A 20,415-nucleotide genomic window follows, 5' to 3' on the forward strand; every position below is an offset into this window, starting at 1 on the left:
GAGGGGCGAGGAGGAGAGTGGGCGGGATTAATCGGCTGTGATCTCACTGCCGAAGGGCCAAGCTCAGATTACTTTTCAGCCTAATTATTCAGAAAACCCCAGACCACAGAAAATCCACTGAATGTTCAAAGTTCAGATTTTTTGGGTGTAATTGAGGTTAAAAAAAAAAAACCCAAAAAACATAAAAAATAAAAAAAAGTGAAAATGAATGTCATAGAACCTTTAACCAGTTTCAACCTGGAATCCCTATTTTGGGCATGTCATCATAGGTGAGGTGAGGCAACATAATAAGATAACCTGATGACGGTCTCCGGACTGAAACGTTGCGTTTCCCATTAAAACTTTATTTTTGCATTTGAAGACAGTGTGCGGGAGTATTTTTTCTGCATGAAAATACAAATTTCAAAAGATTTCAAACTTTTCCAAGAAATTTGAAAAATAAAAATAAAAGTTTGTGACACATTGTGAGCTTGTATTTTTGCTATTCGCCGTACAACGAAGTACCTGTATATAGGGCTTGAGTGGTTACGATGTTTATATACCGGTACAACATTTACAATTGTGTGTGTTTCGACAATCTGTTCCTTCGCGTAAGAGCTACTGTTATGAGGTTATTTGATGTTGCAACATCAAACGCCAACAACAGCACCACTGTTGGGAGACAAAGGAGGTTTGTCTTGTTCCTTTTCTATGGTTGTCAAGATGCTACATTTTTTTGTTTGTACATTCCTGTGGTATATAAGACACTCGTGGATCCCTGGCAGGAATATGTTTTAACTGCTCTGTTCCTGCCCTGCCTCCAGAGGTGAGGGAAAGTTCAACCACACTGACTCTGTAATATCAAAAGGTAGAGTATCTATGAATTTATGTTCTATACTGTATATTATACTATACTGTATACTGTATATGTTTTGTTCTCTTCTCCTATTGGGCAGAAGGTGTGAGTTACAGTGAACAGAGAGCTTTGTGTAACTTGCCTGATCCGATGAGATGTGAGTTTGTGTGAGCATATCTGTGATAATATGCAACATATTATTTTGAAATTGAATATACTGTAACTCTCCCTTATGTGAGCATGAAGCTCTACGAAATGCGTTCCACTACTTAAATGAAGTAATATTGGCCTGGGCCGCAGGCGGTAGAGGTCCAGGCACCTAGGGTCAATGTAGCCTGACAGCACGTCGCAGGTTCGAGTCCCTATCCCGACGGCCTTTGCTGCATGTCACTCCCCATCTCTCTCCCCATTTCCTGTCAGCCTACTGTCCTATCCGTAAAGGCATAAAAGCCCAAAAAAAAAAGTCTTGGGAAATCCACCTTAATGGATCTGATAGCAGCCCTCGTTTCTCCAGCGCTGCACCTTACGTAACCCAGTGAGGGAACACCCTAATCACAGCCAAAGAATGATCAACAAAAACACATGTGATTTCAAACGCTGCTGGGTGTTTCCCAATACTCTGCCGAAAACTGGCTGTGATTCTTTTTGTCTTTGGAATAGTTTCTTGACTTAATCGATGAAAAAGATGCGTTGAGACTTGTGTGAGATAGTGTTTTGTGTTAAACAACACCCATGCTTCATACGTGTTTCCCGTCCAGTCTGTTGGCAAAGGGCCCGTTGACCCTCTGAAGTTATGATCCAAACTTTATCAGACTCTCCCATCGTCACAGGATGTCCCGTTGAGGTGACAGAGTATAAGCACCAGTTGTTTTCTCCATAGAGCTCTGTTCCAGGGTACGTACTGTGCTTAGAAAAGCTTGACAGTTAAGACATCATGGAAGTTTAATTATAATGGGTATAATTATAATGGGTATAAACTCTCAGAAGCTGATCATTTGATCTCAGTCTTTGAGTGCCTGAGTCTGCAGTAGCCTGGATTTCTCTATACTATAGTATATGTATGTATCTGAAGAGAATTCCCCTTCCCCAATAAAAATGTATTGTCTGCTCTGATGAGTGGACCTGCATAGTGCAGTCCATCATTAGCTGCTATACGTACATGTTGGCCATCTGCCAGGTGTCTCTGGTAAACCGCTCGCTGCGGTCAGCGCCAGCCAAAGACTTGAAGCGTTCCCATGCCAAACAAAAACACATCAGTAAAGTCAATATTAGCCTTTTATGCTGCCAACCAGCAGGAGGAAAAGGCGAATAAATGAGAGTGAGAGGGGGGTTGGCGTACCTCACAGGACATCTAAGGGCTGAATAAAAACACTCGGACACCAGGAGCACAGTCATAATAAAACCTCTGTACATCCCCAGAGAGCTGTAACCCATCACACTCCCGCTTCCCACTTCCGTCCATTCTCTCTCTGGGGTTAATTGGACTGCGGGCTGAGGGATGACCGCATGTCAGGAAGTGTGTGCAAAGTTCTATGGAATAATTTACTCAGGGTTTACTTCTCTAATGAAACAGGCAATTTCCCCTGATTACAGCCGTCACGTACTTGTATCACCGCCACCACAGCCTCAAGGAAAGTTAGCAGCACAGTATGTTGCATGCCTTTACCTGCTGGATCTGCAGCAAAAAAGAAAAGCTCCACTACTTTCATGTGCAGTACATGTGTGCATGTTGAGTGTGCAAGTATAGTGCACGTACTGTACAGTCTGTCATTTGCACCTCATTGATTCACTTCAAGAAATACACATGCAGAACAGACACACACAAAGTCAACATCCTTGCCGTGGCATAGGAGATGGATAAGGTGTGTGTTATAACAGCACTGGGGAGGTCTCGTTGCGTGTGGGAGAGGTTTAGGACAGTCAGTCAGTGGGGTTCATTTCAACCCACAAACCAGCTGCAGCTGCTGGTGTCTGGTACACCCTAGGATTAGAGGCCCACAGATGTAGAAGACCTGGGGGAGAATAATCACAGTTATATCCTCAATGATTAAGGAAGGCATGGCGTATGGATGCTATGTTCTCGTTGCTTGTTGTTGACTGGGGAACTTGTGGCTTTGTACGCGGACAATGACCATCCATCAGCATCAATGTGAAAACCTCACATACAATTGAACGATCTCCAGGCAAACGCAGCTCAGAAAGATGCTGCTAACGTGTACAGTACGTATCTGAGTGAATGCTGTCGTTTGTCAGAGAGTGGTATAGTGAGATTTAGTGGTGTTATAAAAATGTGTGGTGGAATGAGGGGATTGTTCTGAGCGCTGGCGTGGTCTCTCCCCAAGGGAGCCATACTGGTCAAATCCTGCCAGGAGACCATTGACCTCAGGGACAAGAAGAAAGAATGTCACGGAGAGTACGCCAAGTGCTTGTGCGTATGTGTGAGTGTGCGTCTGTGCATAATATGTGTGTATGCTTTTGTATGTGCACACGCAAATACAGTATGTGTGGGTGCCTGCATGTACTATATATACAAAGTTTGTTTCTGTGCAATTTAATGCAGTCAATGCAGTTGAAATCCCGAAATGGCTCTTCTCTGAGGGTGTCGCAGGTTAGGGAATAATTTGTTGATATTGTTTAATTCTCCGCAGTGGGTCTAACAGCTGTTCAAGACACCAGCTGTGGCAGGGATCCATATCCCCACTTGGTCTTATGATGATAATATTTCCAAACTCTTTTCGTTGTTTGATTTAGAAAGCTTATTTATTTTGTGGAGAACAGAGTGCACTCTCTCCCATCCAAATAGTTTCCTACATCTTTTTAGTGAACAGCTGAGTTAGCCAGTCATTCTTAGCCAGCATTCACACACAATATATTTGTTCCTCCTGACGAAAAAAAAATCCATGCCTTAACCTGTAGAGAGGAACAGACGTGGTTGTTATGTGTCTGTTGACTCATTCTCTAATTTCTTGTCAGATTTGGGTATGTGTGTAAATCGAAGTAAGTGACATACAGAGTTAACAACTTTATTATAAATCTTAAAGGTAATCATAGGGATACGTGAAATGAAATCAAACGGATGGTAAGAACAAGAAAACGACAGACAGAGGTAAATGGAGAATTAATTTTTAATGACTATGCATTTCTTAAATGTGGGCTGACCTTTGAGGGATTTTATGAGACCTGGATTTTCCCTTTTCATAAACCAATGTCCTCATGCTTCTGAGAGCCGAGGCACATGCTGTGCAAAAAATATGAAATATCCCCCACTGTGTTATTCTGCACAGCCCTTTAATCACAACCAAAATCCAATCTTAAATATCAAAGGCTAATTCAGCTGAATTATTTTTTCTTTTTTTTTAATCATAGGGTATGCTTGGCTAGCACAGTGTGTGAAAAGGTGAATTGCTGCTATTGGAGGGATGATGATTGATTCTGTCCTACCTTGATATTACAATATGTTTTGGTTTAAATCAAATTGGTCATGACTAATAGATTCACAGTGGTGGTATTTAAACATAAAATAGTCCCTCAAATAGTACATCATTTGTATTGTAATAATTTCACAACTACTCCTCATTTTAGCCTTGGACCCCCTAGAACCCTCTCAAGGATCTCAGGGGGTCCCCAGACCCCACTTCGAAAACCACTGTTTTAGAGTGACCCATTCCAGTCCTTAAAGAGTAGAATAATGTGCAGCGCAGTCTTCTGAAGTGTGCCACGATCAGGTCAGGTTTAACTACAGCGTTGATGTTTTGGTCACGTTCAAAGAAACACTCAGACAGCCCCTGGACACGATCTGGTCATGATTTATGCTTATTTTATTGATTTCCATGAAGTATATTATCCATAATAAACAGTGACACATATATAGTCCATAACGGATACGAAACATACCCTAATGTATAGATTATTTGGAGAGAACATCATGGACAAAAATAACAGAGGCGCACAAATGTTGGGACAACTGTTTTCCATCGTTTGTTTCTTCTCCTCTGTACAATCTCACCCTCTTTCTCTTTCTAACGAGACACTGAAGGTTGTGGAGGAAATCCTTCAGCACACGAGCATTGTTAATGAAGAGACACACAAACACACTCTCTGTCAACACACACCACCAGGAAAGCAAGCTTGATCGGGACAATCAGCCTTCTGAAAGGAGACGACTCCCCTCATCCATGGTTCCATCCCATCCCATCCCACCCTTCCTTTTCCATTTGGACCCCGGCCGTTGTGACACAAAAGCTGAGGAAGGGAGAGGCCACAAGGACACACGCTCCTCTCTCCTCCCGACCATCAGAGAGGGGAAAAAAAGCAGCTTTATCTCTGTCTGTTTGCTCAGGAGGCCGGGAATCAACTGGAGGCGGGAAGCAGAAGCTGCACTTTGAGCCAGACAATAAATACAGTAGCAGTCTAGTGAAGCCCTGCGTCCTTGATGATCAACCATTGTACAGGAAGCACAATAAACAGCCCAGCAATGTACCGATTCCTGTTCCTGTGCTTTATCACAGAGGTTGAGGTCAAATAAACCCCCCCCTATCCACGGCTCCAACTCACATGTATGCTTACAATGTTCACATCTTGAGGACCACTTAAAACCACACTGATGAATGCTTTCCTACACAGATTCTAAAACCCCATTTCCCCTATGGATGGATGGGCACGTTTACCATGGGAGGTCGGTTCTCGGTTGTCTGTCCAAGGTTTTGTTTAGTGTGCAACTGCTATTCATACACCAGCTGAGTGGAATTAATAGCCAGTAAATGTTGTCCTTTATGTGAGCTCTAAACGAGTTCAAACGTGTTAAACACATGGTGCTGCTTAGCTGTTAATTAGCCACCTGTATGAATCCTCAAGGAATAAAGCAGAAAGGCATGATGAAGGTACATGCCAGCCTACTTACCTCCAACTGGGCTTGAAATAAGAAGCCATGAGGGAGCTAGGACAGCAAAAAGCAAAATTCCTTTAAACACACGCACGCACGCACGCACGCACGCACGCACGCACGCACGCACGCACGCACGCACGCACGCACCCACCCACCCACCCACCCACCCACACACACACACACACACACACACACACACACACACACACACACACACACACACACACACACACACACACACACACACACACACACACACACACACCCCCACCCACCCACACACACACACACACACACACACACACACACACACACACACACACACACACACACACACACACACACACACACACACACACACACACACACACACACACACACACACACACACACACACACACACACACACACACACTGACTACAAAAGACAACATCATTCAAAGGTTAGTTCTGTGGACATGGCAATGGCTGATGCCAGTGATGGAAGAAGTACTCAGATGTTTACTTAAGTAAAAGTAGCAATGCCACAATGTAGTACTCTGTTACAAGTAAAAGGTCTGTATTAAAAATGTTATTTGGCTAAAAGTACAAAGCTATTGGCATCAAAATCTACATGCAGTAAAATGTAAACATACTCTTTATGTGGAATGTTCAATTTCACAACTTTTTTTCTTTTCTTTACAAAATGTTTCTAAATTCTGAAATATATTAAATACAAAATAAGGATTAATTGGTTAATGTTTGTTTTGTAATAATAATTGAAATCAGCAAAGTAACTAGTAAGTTTTCAAACAATTGTACTGTGAAGTAAAAAGTACAATATTTGCCTCTAAGATGTAGTGGAGTAGAAGTATAGAAGTATAAAGTATTGAAAAATGGACATACTCAAGTAAAGTAAAAGTACCTCAGAATTGTACTTAGGTACAGTGCTTGAGTATTTTCCACCACTGGCTGATGCATATTGAAATCTCCTCCACATTCATTTGGTAGGAAGGGAATGGAATTGATTAGCCTTTCCGTTTTAACAGCCCTTGGTTAAATTTTTCATGTTGCGCTGTTGAAAGGTCATTGCTCACTTTGTCTGAAATGATTGAGATCCAAGAATGTTTTCAGCTCATTAAGACTGCATGGTGTACTTCATAAACCATGCTTCATAGAATGGGGACTGTATTTTAAAGTGGTTTTATTTACCACATGCACTCAACCAAATCAGTGCTAACCATTTCTCACTATTGGATTTGTGGTGAGACCCACCCTATTTCTGTCACTTCAGTGCAAAGAAAGACAAGTTGTATTTATAAAGAGCTTTAAAGTAAATCTTCACAACCCATAAGTAAGGGCTGGCACCTGATATAAAACTCTAATCTGCCTTTCATTGATTCATTCAATCAAATTAATTCAGGCACTTTTCACAGGTCTTGAGCAATTGCCAAAATACATATCTCTTTATCAAAATGAGCTTATTTTATACGTACAAAATAAACTCTTCAATATAAAGACACTTAATACAATTGTTGAGTTGTACAATGAAAACATAGACTGTGATAAAGATGGGCAAACCCAAATGGATGGAGAGCAGTGAAACATTAGCGCAAGTGATGTTACAGAAAATAAATGATCAATCATTCAATCAATTAATATTTATATAGCTCATTAAAAGCATATTTTCCAGATTAGAATGCAATACGATTCACTACATTAAGTGAAAGCGCACAGATGATAAATTTGTCATGAAAGAGAGATACTGATAAAAGAATAAACCAGACAAATAAATAGGGATAGGGAATAAATTAGGGATTAAGTTAATAAAGTTCTAAAGAGCAGCTTTCCCTGGCCTAAACCAGAAAATGTCCATGATTTTTTCACTGGAGCTCATAAGGCTGACTGAGATAGCGTTCATACATACAGTAGTGTCATGTTTTCATATAAAGGTGAATGATGTGCCTAAATGTCATTCACAGCTACAGGAATGACCCCTAACAAAGGAAAACCACAAATGTAACTTCATGGCAATGATAACAATGGATGTAGTTCACATAATCATGCAGTGATATGACTATTTTGTTTACATAAAACATTTTCTACAGTAAGAATGTTACCTGGGCTCTCAGGCCTGAACTTTTAAAGTATGGATCTGAGTGATGCTTTATGGAGAATGGCAATAGGGTCAAGTGGTGTGTGTACTGAGCAGTAAAGTCAGTTCTTCACTTTTACAGATTCTGTGGCATTGGTCTATAAAAAGACATGGCCTCAAGCTTTTTTATTACTTTCCTGCAGGGACATGACAGGGCCCCTCTATTCACTGTGATGGCCACTATACTCTAACTCAACCATGCACAAGAATAACACATCATCCTCCTCTCCCGCAGAACACACTATGCCACCAAAATATACGTCATTGCTACAGTAATGCAAGATGCAGACAAAAAAGCCATAAATGTCAGACAGATGTTTAGACTGGTGGGCCACAGGAGAAATCCATTAGATTTTTTTCTCTTCAAGTTTTAGTTTTCAGAACCATATTAATCATAATGGTACTGTTTGCTGTGTAGGCTACAGCGTGAACTTATGTGATATTTCTTTAATAAATAAAAATGTAATAAAAACAATATAGTATTAACATACAGCAAGTTCATCATATCAATCAAGAACGAGCGCACCATTCAAAGTAATAGTGCACTCACTGAAAAGAACATGGGGGCAGCATCCATTGAAGTTCAATGGATGGCGCTATATATTATATTCGGTTCCTCAAGTATATATATATATATATATATATATATATATATATATATATATATATATATATATATATATATATATATATATATAAAGATGGGTTGTATTTGTGCCGTCATGGTTTGGTTTGGTACCTATACTTTACAGTCTATGTTTGTTACATGGAGAGAAAAAAAGTTTGAACTTTATGCCACCTAGTGGCCCATCGTTGCATGTGTACAACCACGGGCCAACCTTTTATTTTGAAAGCGGAAGAAGCCTTACATTTTGTACCGGTCCTCCAGACAGTGTCATCATTGTGAAACAGACAGCAGTGGCAGTGCACTGCATGCAAACAGACACACATACACACATACACACAGCAGCAGCATGGCTTACAATGCAAAGATCGGCCCGTCCATCCTCAGCAGTGACCTGTCCTGCCTGGGCAGCGAGTGTGTGCGAATGATGGAATGTGGGTCAGATTATCTGCACCTCGACGTTATGGATGGGTGAGTTAGTTAGTAGAACAGACCAGTACACTATATTCTGTTGATTAGTTAGTAAGCTTAGCAAGTAAGCTAACGACTTGAAGATACAGCTAGCAAGCTAACAAAGTTCAGCCTTGTTGTGTGAGCTAAGCTGTGCTAACGTGAGGTTATCAGAAGTCAAAGTGGAGTATTGATGTCACGGGGCTTAACCAGATTAGATTAGCTCAGTCAGGGCACAGGCAGATCTAAAAACCAGTCCACTCACTGGTGGAAAAAAAGTACTCGCATGTTTTACTTAAGTAAAAGTATCAATACTGCAATTTACTAAGTAAAAGTCCGGAATTCAAAATGTACTTGAGTAAAAGTACAAAAGTATATTGGCATCAAAATGTACTTACAGTACCAAAAGTAAAATGACTCATTTTACAGAATGTCCCATTTCAAGTTTTCAAATGTATACAAATATTTTGAAAATGGCAGATCTAAAAGGGAGAGGGGTGGGGGATACTGATGTTTTTTATGATTATTGTTTAATTGAAATGCATTTGTCTAAAAATTGAATAACAAAAAAAGAAAATGGCAGATCTACAAGCTCACAAGTGCATTGCTTCGGCTGAAGTGGTTAATGTATGTTTTGTAATAATAATCCAAATCTACAAAGTACCTAGTTATCAAATAATTGTAGTGGAGTAAAAGTACAATATTTGCCTCTGAAATGTAGTGGAGTAAAAGTATTGGAAATAAAAAAAAAAGAATGAATTAAAGTACAAATACCTCAAAATTATACTTAGTTACTTGCCACCACTGCTCAGAACTTAGCAGAAATTGTCTCCCTGCTTCTTGGTTTGACATTCTTTAGCAACTTCCTTTGCACATTTGGGCAATAATGGCCAGTGCTTTGCAATATGACCTACATGTCACCACGAGATATGCTGTAAGTTCATGTGTGTGTGGTCTCCGTTCTTGTGAAGGCACTTTGTCCCCAACATAACATTTGGACATCCCATGGTGGAGTGTCTAAGGAAGTCTGTAGGCCCAGATCCATTCTTTGGTGAGAAAACATCCAGCCCCACCTCATTTAGGCATATTAAACCACTTCTGAATCTACTGATTAAATTAGTAGTATGCTTCATTATTAGTGATTGATACGTTCCTTTGCATTGCAAGTACACAGACACAACAAACTAGCTATTATTGCAATGAATTAATAATCAATCATTCATGTTTACATTCTCAATTGGTATTATAGTAATGTTTCTGAATGTGTTGCGATGCAGACATGCACATGATGGTCTCCCGGCCAGAGCAGTGGGTGAAGCCTATGGCTGCTGCGGGTGCCAGCCAGTATACATTCCACATAGAGGCCACCACCAACCCTGGAAACCTCATCAAGGATATCAGAGAGAGTGGCATGAAGGTGAGACATGGGGGTTGGAGAGGTGTGAGTTGAGAGGGGTGACTGAGGGAACCAGGGACAAATATAAGATAAGATAGACATTTAATGATCCCCGACCCGGAGGGAAATTCAGGTGTCATAGCAGCACCTGCAGTGAGGATGAAACACAGGAGAGGTACAGGAAGAGGAAGAGCCAAGAAGAAAAATAAATAAATGTAAAGTAAAATATTGAATTGCTGGCCCTAGGTATCTGCACTTTATCTAGGGTTCATACATTGCTTACTCTGATCTTGCACTTGTAAGTAGCTCTGAATAGGGGCGTCTGCTAAATGCCTAAATCTTAAATTAAATAAATGTACAGTGAATGTTATGAATAAAACGGGGATCGACACTAATGGTTTCCTGACTACCCGGAAGGCAAGTACAGTAAAACAAATCTTGTTTTTCAGAACAGGCAAGTGGGTTTTTGTGTTTTGGTTTTCTTTCTATGTCAACTGTTTTCAGAGTCTCTCTGTGTCTGACACGCAAACCTGCACCAGCTGCCAAATCATCTGCACTGGTTATTATATCAGAACATTAATTATTTGCTTACCAGTTGGCCTATTTGGATTTATTTAATGTGTCATGATGGGTTTTCAATGCAAGAACAAAAAAACACCAATAGAGGGCTCGCCACCTGGTAACGTTAGGCCTGTCACAATTATTACATAATCGCCTAATCGCAATTATTTGAGATAATTGCAATTACTTTGCATAATCGTTTCCAAGTTGAAACATGTTCGTTTATTTTCCCAAAATGGCAGAAATAGCAGATCTACAAGCTCACAATGCAATGTGCTGTGAGCTTGTTTTAGATCTGATATTTCCCTTTCCCCCCCTTTTGTTTATTTGCATTTTCAAAGTAATAAAGTTATTGAGTATTATATAAATGTCTTTGTATATTTAAGTTATTTGTCATATCTACCCAGTGGAATTTGTTTGCGAAGCCTAAAAGCCAAACAGAAATTGTATTTGTATTCAATGTTCAAGGCCCCCAGCTATTTTCGCTCTACACTAAGGCGAAAATAGCCGATCTACAAGCTCACATCGCGAACGTGTAGATCTGCTATTTTTGCCAAAGGTAACCCCAGAATTGTGGTTAACCACTAGGGTTCAAGTGGTTAACAGGCATCTTTCAAAGTTTGGCAGTCTATGTGCAAGTGTACCAGAGTCCATGCAGGAGTCTGAGGTCAAAAGTCAGTAACAGACAGTGTACAGTAGGTCTTAGTTCTCATATGGGTCAAGCCTGGAGCCTTATGGCTACTGGCACAAAGAACAGTCCCAAGCTCTGTGGTGTACAGAGAAAGGGAGAGTATGTGGCTCATCCTCTCCTCTGCAACCACCTCCAAAAGAAAGGATTAGAAATATGCCTAGAGGGTAAACAAAACGACTACGGGAACAGCATGAAACTTGACAACTGAATATTGCATGTACAATTTTGCTTCGCACGTTACTGTTACTCAACCATGTGTAGGTTGTACATCAGAGTGTGTAGGCAATATAGCTACTAATTTGATGTCTGTGTGTTGTGTTTTTTGTAGGTAGGAGTGGCAATAAAGCCTGGTACTACAGTTGAGGAGCTTGCGCCATGGGCTAATCAGATTGACATGGCCCTGGTTATGACTGTTGAGCCTGGCTTTGGAGGACAGAAATTCATGGAAGACATGATGCCCAAGGTAATAACTTTGCGCGCGCGTGTGTGTGTGTGTATACATGTGTGAGAGAGGGAACTGTAGGCATGCATGTGCACATGTGGTATGGGTGTAAAGGTGGCTGCATGCTACCATTTTAGGTGATCACCCTTTCACCTTTTTAGGTGAAAATGTTTTCACCTAAAAGGTGATTTTGATACTAGGCGCTCCTTGTCGGGTGATGTCCGTTTGCCTTCTGCTGCGCTCTGTTTCCTGTTTCGTGTCTCCCTCTCCCCTGTTTCACAACACTGTTCACAATGTGCCTGTGAAACCAAGGAGACCGCCCACCCAACTTCTAGTCTAGACCAATCACAGCGGCAGGGTGATGTCGGTTAGTAAAAACAGAGAGATGTGTTGGGGTGAGTGGTGACTCGCTTATCACCGCGGCTCAGTGACGTCATGTTGTTGTCTTCAAACCACCGCGGTGAGAGGGTGATCACCGAAAATGGTAGCATGCGCCCCCCTTAACCCATTTAGACCTGAGGCCGATTCTTAAAACGCCTTCTAAATCCTGACCTAGGTTTTCTGAAAAACTTCAAATATTTATTCAAAAATTAAAAAAAAAAAAGTTATATACTGTACATAGCAACAAGAACCCCTAAATGGGTTAACATGCATGTATATAGCAACATGCATTGTTGTCATTTTTGAATAAATATTTAAAGTTTTTCAGAAAACTTAGGTCAGGATTTAGACATCTCAGGTCTTTAATTTTAAATTAAATATGAAATTATCTGATGATCCTATCATCAGCAGGAAGAGAGTTGTTGAGGCAGTGTTCCTGTCTGTCTTGGATTATGGAGACATAATCTATAGACATGCAGCAGCATCCACTCTTAAATCCCTGGACTCGCCACTCATCAATCAGATTCATCACGGGTGATAGTTATGGTATTCACCATTGTATTTTATATAAGGTTGGGTGGCTCTCCTTGGCAGAGAGACGAGAAATGCACTGGCATCTGTTCTTATATGAAGCCATACTTGGAGATTGTCCTAGCTACATCTCATCATTTTTGGAATGGGCCCCCGCTGGACCCTATCACACCCGTTCAAGTAGTTTTCTCACATTTAAGGTGCCCAAGGTCAACTCTGAATTTGGTAGATCTGCTTTTAGCTTCTGTGGTCCTACCACATGGAATAACCTGCAGACTACATTGAAATTAACCACTCTAGTACCCTTCAGTCGTTTTAGAACTCTGGTGATCAAACAGGTGACCACAATGTGTAATTGTTTTTAGAATTTAGAAAAATTCTGTCTTGATTTATTTTTGTAAATTTTATATCTCACATGTACTGTATGCCTTTTTCTTTTTCAATTCCCAGATGTAATGTATTTTTAAACTGTGATGTTGTTGAATTTGCACCGTATTGTATTACTCGAAGACACTGCAAATGAGTTTAATTACTCTGTAATTTCGAGAATAAATAAATCTTGAATGAATGAATGAAAATTGTGAAATATGGCCTTTCTTTACAGTAAATGTGCCTAGAATTTGTAGCTTGGTGAATCATTTCTGTATTATATTTAATTCCACTACTATATTTTCCAATTCTTGGTAAATTTGTGACATCAATGTAAGTTCTGTATTGAAATTGTAACAGAATTGAATCAACAGAATTGAATCAAACCAAATCATGATGCTTTGAATGGTTTCCCAAAGACTTGTAATTGAATTGTTGTGAGGTCAGATATTTCCAACCCTAGGTAGTATCTCATGCAGTCCTCTCATACAGTTACACCTTTTCTTGCTTTGTCTCATTTCTCCAGTATGGGGCATTACAACAAAAAACTATCTCCAGTATGGGGCTTTACAACAAAAACCAAGTCATAATGCTGTAGAAGCTCACAAACACTTTCACTGTGTAACATGCCAGGTGCATCTTTGTCCTCGATACTGCAACGAGAAACTCACAAGGTCACTCAATATCTGTGTTGCGTTGTTGATAGTATTTTCCTACAATGCGTGCAAATAACAGGCAGAGAGGCATCTTTTTTCACTCTTTGGTGTTCTACATAACATTCATTTGTCCTTGACAGTCCTTTGGGAATACTTTCTGCAGTTTAAAAAAAATAAATCTTTATAGATACACAGTTATCAGCACTTGAGGTCTTGTTTTCACTTGTCTTTGTGTATGTGTCCTAGGTGACGTGGCTAAGGAGCCAGTTCCCTTCGCTTGACATTGAGGTGGATGGAGGCGTGGGCCCTGACTCAATTCACAAGTGTGCCGAAGTAAGATGCATGCCACAAACCCTTCTGACCTGGTGTTTGTATATACAGTATACACATTTGGCAAACCACTATTTTTTTATACTCGTGTGTGTGTGTCTGTCTGTGCTCACATAGGCAGGGGCCAACATGATTGTGTCGGGCAGTGCCATCATAGGGAGTGATGACCCTCGCTCTGTCATTGCACTTCTTCGCACCGTGGTGGCCGAAGCGATCCAGAAGCGCTCGCTAGACCGCTGAGACCTCCCCTTCTCCCCATGACGTTCCTGTGGCCGTGCCCCATAACTAGCCCGTCTTTACCGGTATGGTCCCGCGCCCAGTGGGACAGTCTCTACGGACATTTCTGTGGGTTAAAGGTCAGGGCCCGAGGAGGGGCATGGCCAGGGCAGGGGACTCTGTAGAGACGTAAAGCTGGTGTCCACATGCGCAACTCACTGTGACGCTGCTGGGCCCTTGGCCTCCTCGACCCTGGACTGTCAGTCTGCCCTGCCAGGACCACTACTCAAACTGTTACCTGTTAATTCTCCAGTGAACAACTACTGTATGACTGTGGAACTGTGGTTACACTGATTTTATACTGAAAACATTCCTGATTATTTTTGACTTAAACTTTAAGATTATGGGTTGAATGAAATGATTATGGAAATAAAATGTATTAAACAGAACCTTTTGATGTTTTCTGTTATTAGGTACCTAGTGCTGTGAGATTATTTGAAAAGTTGTGCCGGCAGATATCTATGATATTTTCATTGTTTGAATAGTATTTCGGTGGTTCTCAAACATGTTCATATTAATGACCCTCAAGATTTTGTGCCAGGGACTGCAGATTTCAAGATAATTCCAATTCTGGCATGCATTGTCAACATTTCAGCAGCCCCATTATACATTTGGTAGCCTACCTAGGTGACTCCTTGTGATGAACTCTGGAAAACTACAAATCTACCATTTATTATTTTACTTTTATTGTTACTTAGGTGGGTGGCTGAAGGAATTACTACAAAAGATGCAACGGCCTTTAGACTTTGACCTCCATTTACGTTTTCAAACAGTAGATGGCGTGATTGGACCAATATGATTAAAGGGAAATGCCACTCAATTAATGGATTTGTTATTTAATTATTCATTTAGAGAGGCTACTCCTATGTACCCAGTGGGGTTGTATACATTCTAAATTCATGAACATGTTAAGTCTTTCCTAAAGACTGTAGTTAGTAAACTCATCAGTACCACATATTGGAGCCGCTGTGTTAACAGTGAAACAAGCGATTGACTTGCTTAAGAGTATTGTGGAATTTGATTGTGTACAAGATATTTTGTGTTACAAATAGCTGCTTTGCAATATCCTTGATTTCAAAATCAGAGCTTTGTGGATATGGACATTAGCAAAGGCTAAATTAAACACTGACAATGGGTGTTTTTCACATTACAAATTATGTATGCACTAAATATAGATTTATTGCCGAGTAGGCTGGTGCCCAATTGGCATTTTTCCATAATATAATTTGAAAAGTGAAACTTTAATATAGGCTATTCTACATTCATTGTGCATGAAGTGAAATAACTTTTTTTTAAATCTTGATGATTATGGCATACAGCTCATGAAAATCAAAAATCCATATCTCAAACTATTACTATTACATAAGACCACTCAAAAAGATTTATAATACAGAAATGTTGACCATCTAAAATGTTAATTTTTGCACTCAATACTTGGTCTGGGCTACTTTGAAATGACTTCATCAGTGGAGCGTGGCATGGAGGTGATCAGCCTGTGGCACTGCTAAGGTGTTATGGAAGCCAGGTTTGCTTTGATAGCACCCTTAAGCCTCATCTGTATTGTTGAGTCTAGTGTCTCACAACTTCCACACATCAGGGATCTCTATATATGGGCATAAAACGGACACAGATGCCCGATGCCTCGCTCGCATCACTCACGTCTCCCATATCTACGTAGTCGATCAATGAGATAGTTTTGTGCATTTATGCACTGTCCAGTGGAAGATTTCACACAGCAACCACCCTGTGGATTTAAGTAGAGTGGTTAACTCTTGCTCTGTAAATGAATTTAATTAATTTGTACACTACGCCTACCACTTATATTTGTATAGCGGCACAAACGTGACTTAAAAATGACCTAATCTGTGAAGGCGATGGATTGGGTTTGCCAATCAGGGAAGCTGATGCCTGTGGACACAGACAGACCCACGCACAGATACAGACATCCGTGGTCCGACCGAATTCTCACTCAGCACAACACATCCCCGGGTCATCCTTGACACACACACACACACGCGCACACACGCACGCACACACACACACACACACACACACACACACACACACACACACACACACACACACACACACACCAAGTTTGAAGTCGATCGGTTGGATGGTGTCCGAGTTAGGCACGGGGCAGATACACAGACACAAACAGAGGTTCCGTGAATTTATAGATATAAATATATGAACTAGGACGGCACCCTTCCTATTTGGGGGCCATGGGTACAAGAATGGAGTTTTATTATGCATGCTGCCACTTATATTGTAGCCTGGTAAACCCTCCCTCCGGAAATCAAATGAGATTTCCGGAGGGAGGGTTTACCAGGCTACTTATATTGGTGCAGCGGCACAAACGTGACGCTTGGCTAATCCGTGAAGCCGATGGGTTGGGTTGGGCAATCCGGAAAGTTCTGTGTGTCCTCCACAGACCTGCGGATAGACAGATAGACTACAGACATTTGTGTTTTTTAGGTTCTGGACAATCGCTGCTCCGAGCGAACCATCCCCGGGTCAGCGATGACACACACGGCAAGTTTGAAGTCAATTGGTATGGACAGACGGACAGACAGACAGACAGACACACATTGCAATTTATAGATATTATACATTAAATGTACAGTACAGTATACATTTTATACTCATATATGTGTTATAGACTTTACGTTTGTTAACCCATTATTTCAGAGACCCGTCACCGTGCAAATGTCTTGTGTCAGAATCTGTTTTATTTTATTCTATCTTTAATTGGATTGTTATTGGTTCTTGACTCCAACCTGTCCCTGTGTTTCACTCTTATTGCTGTTGCTGCTACAACTCCTGCATTTCCTCACAGGGATCAATACAGGTTTATATTATCTTATCTCAAAGCCCTTCTCGAAAGGACCCTCAGAGAGAGAGAGAGAGAGTACAAGAGACAACATCTTTAGCTCAACCTCAATAATCCAATACATGTATGGGAGGCAATATGCACACCGGCGAAATGTTCATGCCAGACACCTGTATTTACATTTCAACAGTGGTGTAAAGTAACTAAGTACATGTACTCAAGTACTGTACTTAAGTACAATTTTTGGGTATTTTTACTTTACTGGAGTATTTCCAATTTTCTATATTTTTACTTCTACTCCACTACATCTCATAGGCAAATATTGTACTTTTACTCCACTACAATTATTTGAAAACTTTAGTTACCAGTTACTTGCTAGATTTTGATTATTACAAAACCACTTCAACCCTATATACATTTCGGCCATTCGAGAATAGCCGATCTACAAGCTCACAATGCGTTGTGATGCTTGTAGATCTGCTATTTTCTAAAGATTTTTAAGCATTTTATACATTTGAAAACTGCTCTTTTATTCAAGTATTTCTACATTGCAGTATTAATACTTTTACTTAAGTAAAAAAAAAAAAAAACTTTTTCCACCACTGCATTTCTATGTCATATCTGGCAGACAACTACATACTGTATGATGAGACTGAATCCAGATTCCTCACCTGTGATAAGGTTCACAGGTACAGTATGTGTACACTGAGTTGCTACGGTAGCCTAGACAACTGTGCATGAATGTGTATATTGCACAAGCGCTTGTACAGTGAGTCTTCTGTGTCTGACGTCTCTCCTAACAGAGAAAGACAGTCGTTTAGTGTGCTTGTCACTGACGTCTCAAAGACTTACGGCACAATTCATAGTGTGAAGGAGAGCGCACGCACCTACATGCAATCTGTTCCTTTCTGCTTGCAGTCTCAGGACTGGTTAACTGACTCAAATTTAGTTCACAGACCAATATACAGTGTGTGTGTGTGTGTGTGTGTGTGTGTGTGTGTGTGTGTGTGTGTGTGTGTGTGTGTGTGTGTGTGTGTGTGTGTGTGTGTGTGTGTGTGTGTGTGTGTAATGTGTGTATATATATATATATAAAATGTTATAATGTTACAAAGAAAATACATCAAAAAAGTCAACAAAACAAGACGTGTCAAATAAGGCTTGGCTTCATGTGGATATTGGACTCACGTGGCCAGTCTGTGACATCACATAGGTCACCTATGACATATCTATGATTCTATTCCATTATAAAAGTAATAGTGTTTCTCTCTGCCTGTGTCCTGCTGTGGTTCATCTATTTGGCTGTGGCCGTCCCTGCTTGGCCTGTGGTGTTTCCCCTGCCCTGCACTTATTCTGGCTTGTCTGTTTGACTGACTGTCAATGTTCCTGTACCACATGGGCTCTAATGCCTGACATCAAATCTCTGGTTTGATTCCTGACCATCTGCTACATATCACTCCCCTGCTCTCTGTCCTAATTTCCTTTTTTTTCCACTGTATCTGTCTACAAAGTATGAAAATGCCAAAAATAAATATTAATTAAAAATGAAGGATTGTTGGAGGCATGAACGGTTTGTTCGTGTGAGGTGTTCTGAGCAGAAGAACCCTCCATCCAACATTAAAGTACATAATTAAAAAGGAAGGGAATTAATATTTTTATCTTTTCTAATGCCAAATAGATCTTTCAAGAATTAAAAAGTAAGAACATCTCTCTTCTTGACTAATGTTTTCCCTGTACCTAAAAAGATGAGATACGGTAAACCTTTACTGATCCCTGTGACAAAATTCAGGTGTCATAGCTGCATGAAACAGAGGATGGGTATAACCTATCATTTTGAAAAACATTATAAAATAGTGAAAATAACCGATCCAAATCGACACGTTGTGAGCTTGTAGATCGAAGAAGATTGAAGATTAGGCATAAGGGATGAGGTGCCGTGCAAGATAGGGCCCTTAGAGTCTAACACTAGGCATATACTGTACACTGCGTCTTAACATGCACATTTTAAATGTACAATCTATGACCAGTGAATATAGGCATGAAGGCACATATTGACAATGGATACTTTATACAGTGTATCTGTACAGAATCATCAATAAAGACTGATATACAGCTTCAATTGGCCTTAAGTAGTGAGTATCTGGATAATAGTACATTCTATCAACAGTGAATATGAATATGATTATACAGTCTATCAGCAGTGAATATGATTATACAGTCTATGAGCAGTGAATATGATTATATATACAGTCTATCAACAGTGTATTATGATATTATGTACAGTCTATCAACAGTAAATATACTCTAGTCTAGATGGAAAGTGGGGTCCACGGCACACGCATAGGGTGGATTTGTTTCCACCACTTGGTGTGTATTTTAAGCCAGGTAACAGGGTGAAATAATGTCCAATGGGGTTCATTTTTAACCCTTTATTACACATATCCTTAACCCAAACCTGAAAATGGAAGAAATAGAAAAGACCACAACTTTTGAAGGACACAACCATAGACAAAAAAAAAATCCCTTACAACTTGGACCCAAGGAATTAATTAAAGTGATTATTATTAGGGGTGCTGTTGTTCCCAAAATGGAAGGAAAGGTTTAAGCCTAGCTTGCTCTTAAACTAACGGTGTCTGCCTCCTGGACTAAACCTCGAAGATGGTTCCACAGGAGAAGAGCCTGATAGTTGAATGTTCTCTCTAGGTCGAGATTCTAGGAGCCACAAAGTAAGCCTTCATAGCCTACTGGGAATGCAGGGACGCACACACATGTGTACTCACTCATTTGAAACGATTAAAGACCTGTACTGTAATCTTCAACATTTTACTCGTTTTTGGTATAAGCATTTTGCCTGCTACAATTTCAATTAAGTTAAAATAATAAAATCACACCCTGTGTGAAGTGGGCGGTGTCTTGCTAGCTAATCACAATACTGAATGGAGTCAACCAATCATGTACAAAAAATAAATACATTTATTGAAACACTCTTTATGATGGACGAAACCATAACTTTAAAAAAAACC

At 40.3% G+C, this 20,415-nt stretch overlaps 1 protein-coding gene across 2 annotated transcripts; it reads left to right on the forward strand.

The window, feature by feature from the left end:
* Positions 1-8,782: 8,782 nt before the first annotated feature.
* On the forward strand, positions 8,783-15,106 carry rpe (ribulose-5-phosphate-3-epimerase). Of its 2 annotated transcripts, XM_080456643.1 has the most exons (6): positions 8,783-8,950; positions 9,901-9,980; positions 10,207-10,346; positions 11,906-12,040; positions 14,203-14,289; positions 14,404-15,106. In XM_080456643.1, exons 1-6 carry the CDS (start codon positions 8,829-8,831, stop codon positions 14,524-14,526), a joined length of 687 nt encoding a protein of 228 aa, XP_080312769.1. In that variant the 5' UTR covers positions 8,783-8,828; the 3' UTR covers positions 14,527-15,106. The 2 variants fall into 2 exon arrangements, with proteins under 2 accessions (XP_080312769.1, XP_080312770.1); XM_080456644.1 differs by lacking the exon at positions 9,901-9,980 and having other exon boundaries at positions 8,817-8,950.
* Positions 15,107-20,415: the final 5,309 nt, after the last annotated feature.

This window comes from Gymnoscopelus braueri, assembly GCF_963280865.1.
Source record: "Gymnoscopelus braueri genome assembly, chromosome: 18".
Classification (NCBI taxonomy): domain Eukaryota; kingdom Metazoa; phylum Chordata; class Actinopteri; order Myctophiformes; family Myctophidae; genus Gymnoscopelus; species Gymnoscopelus braueri.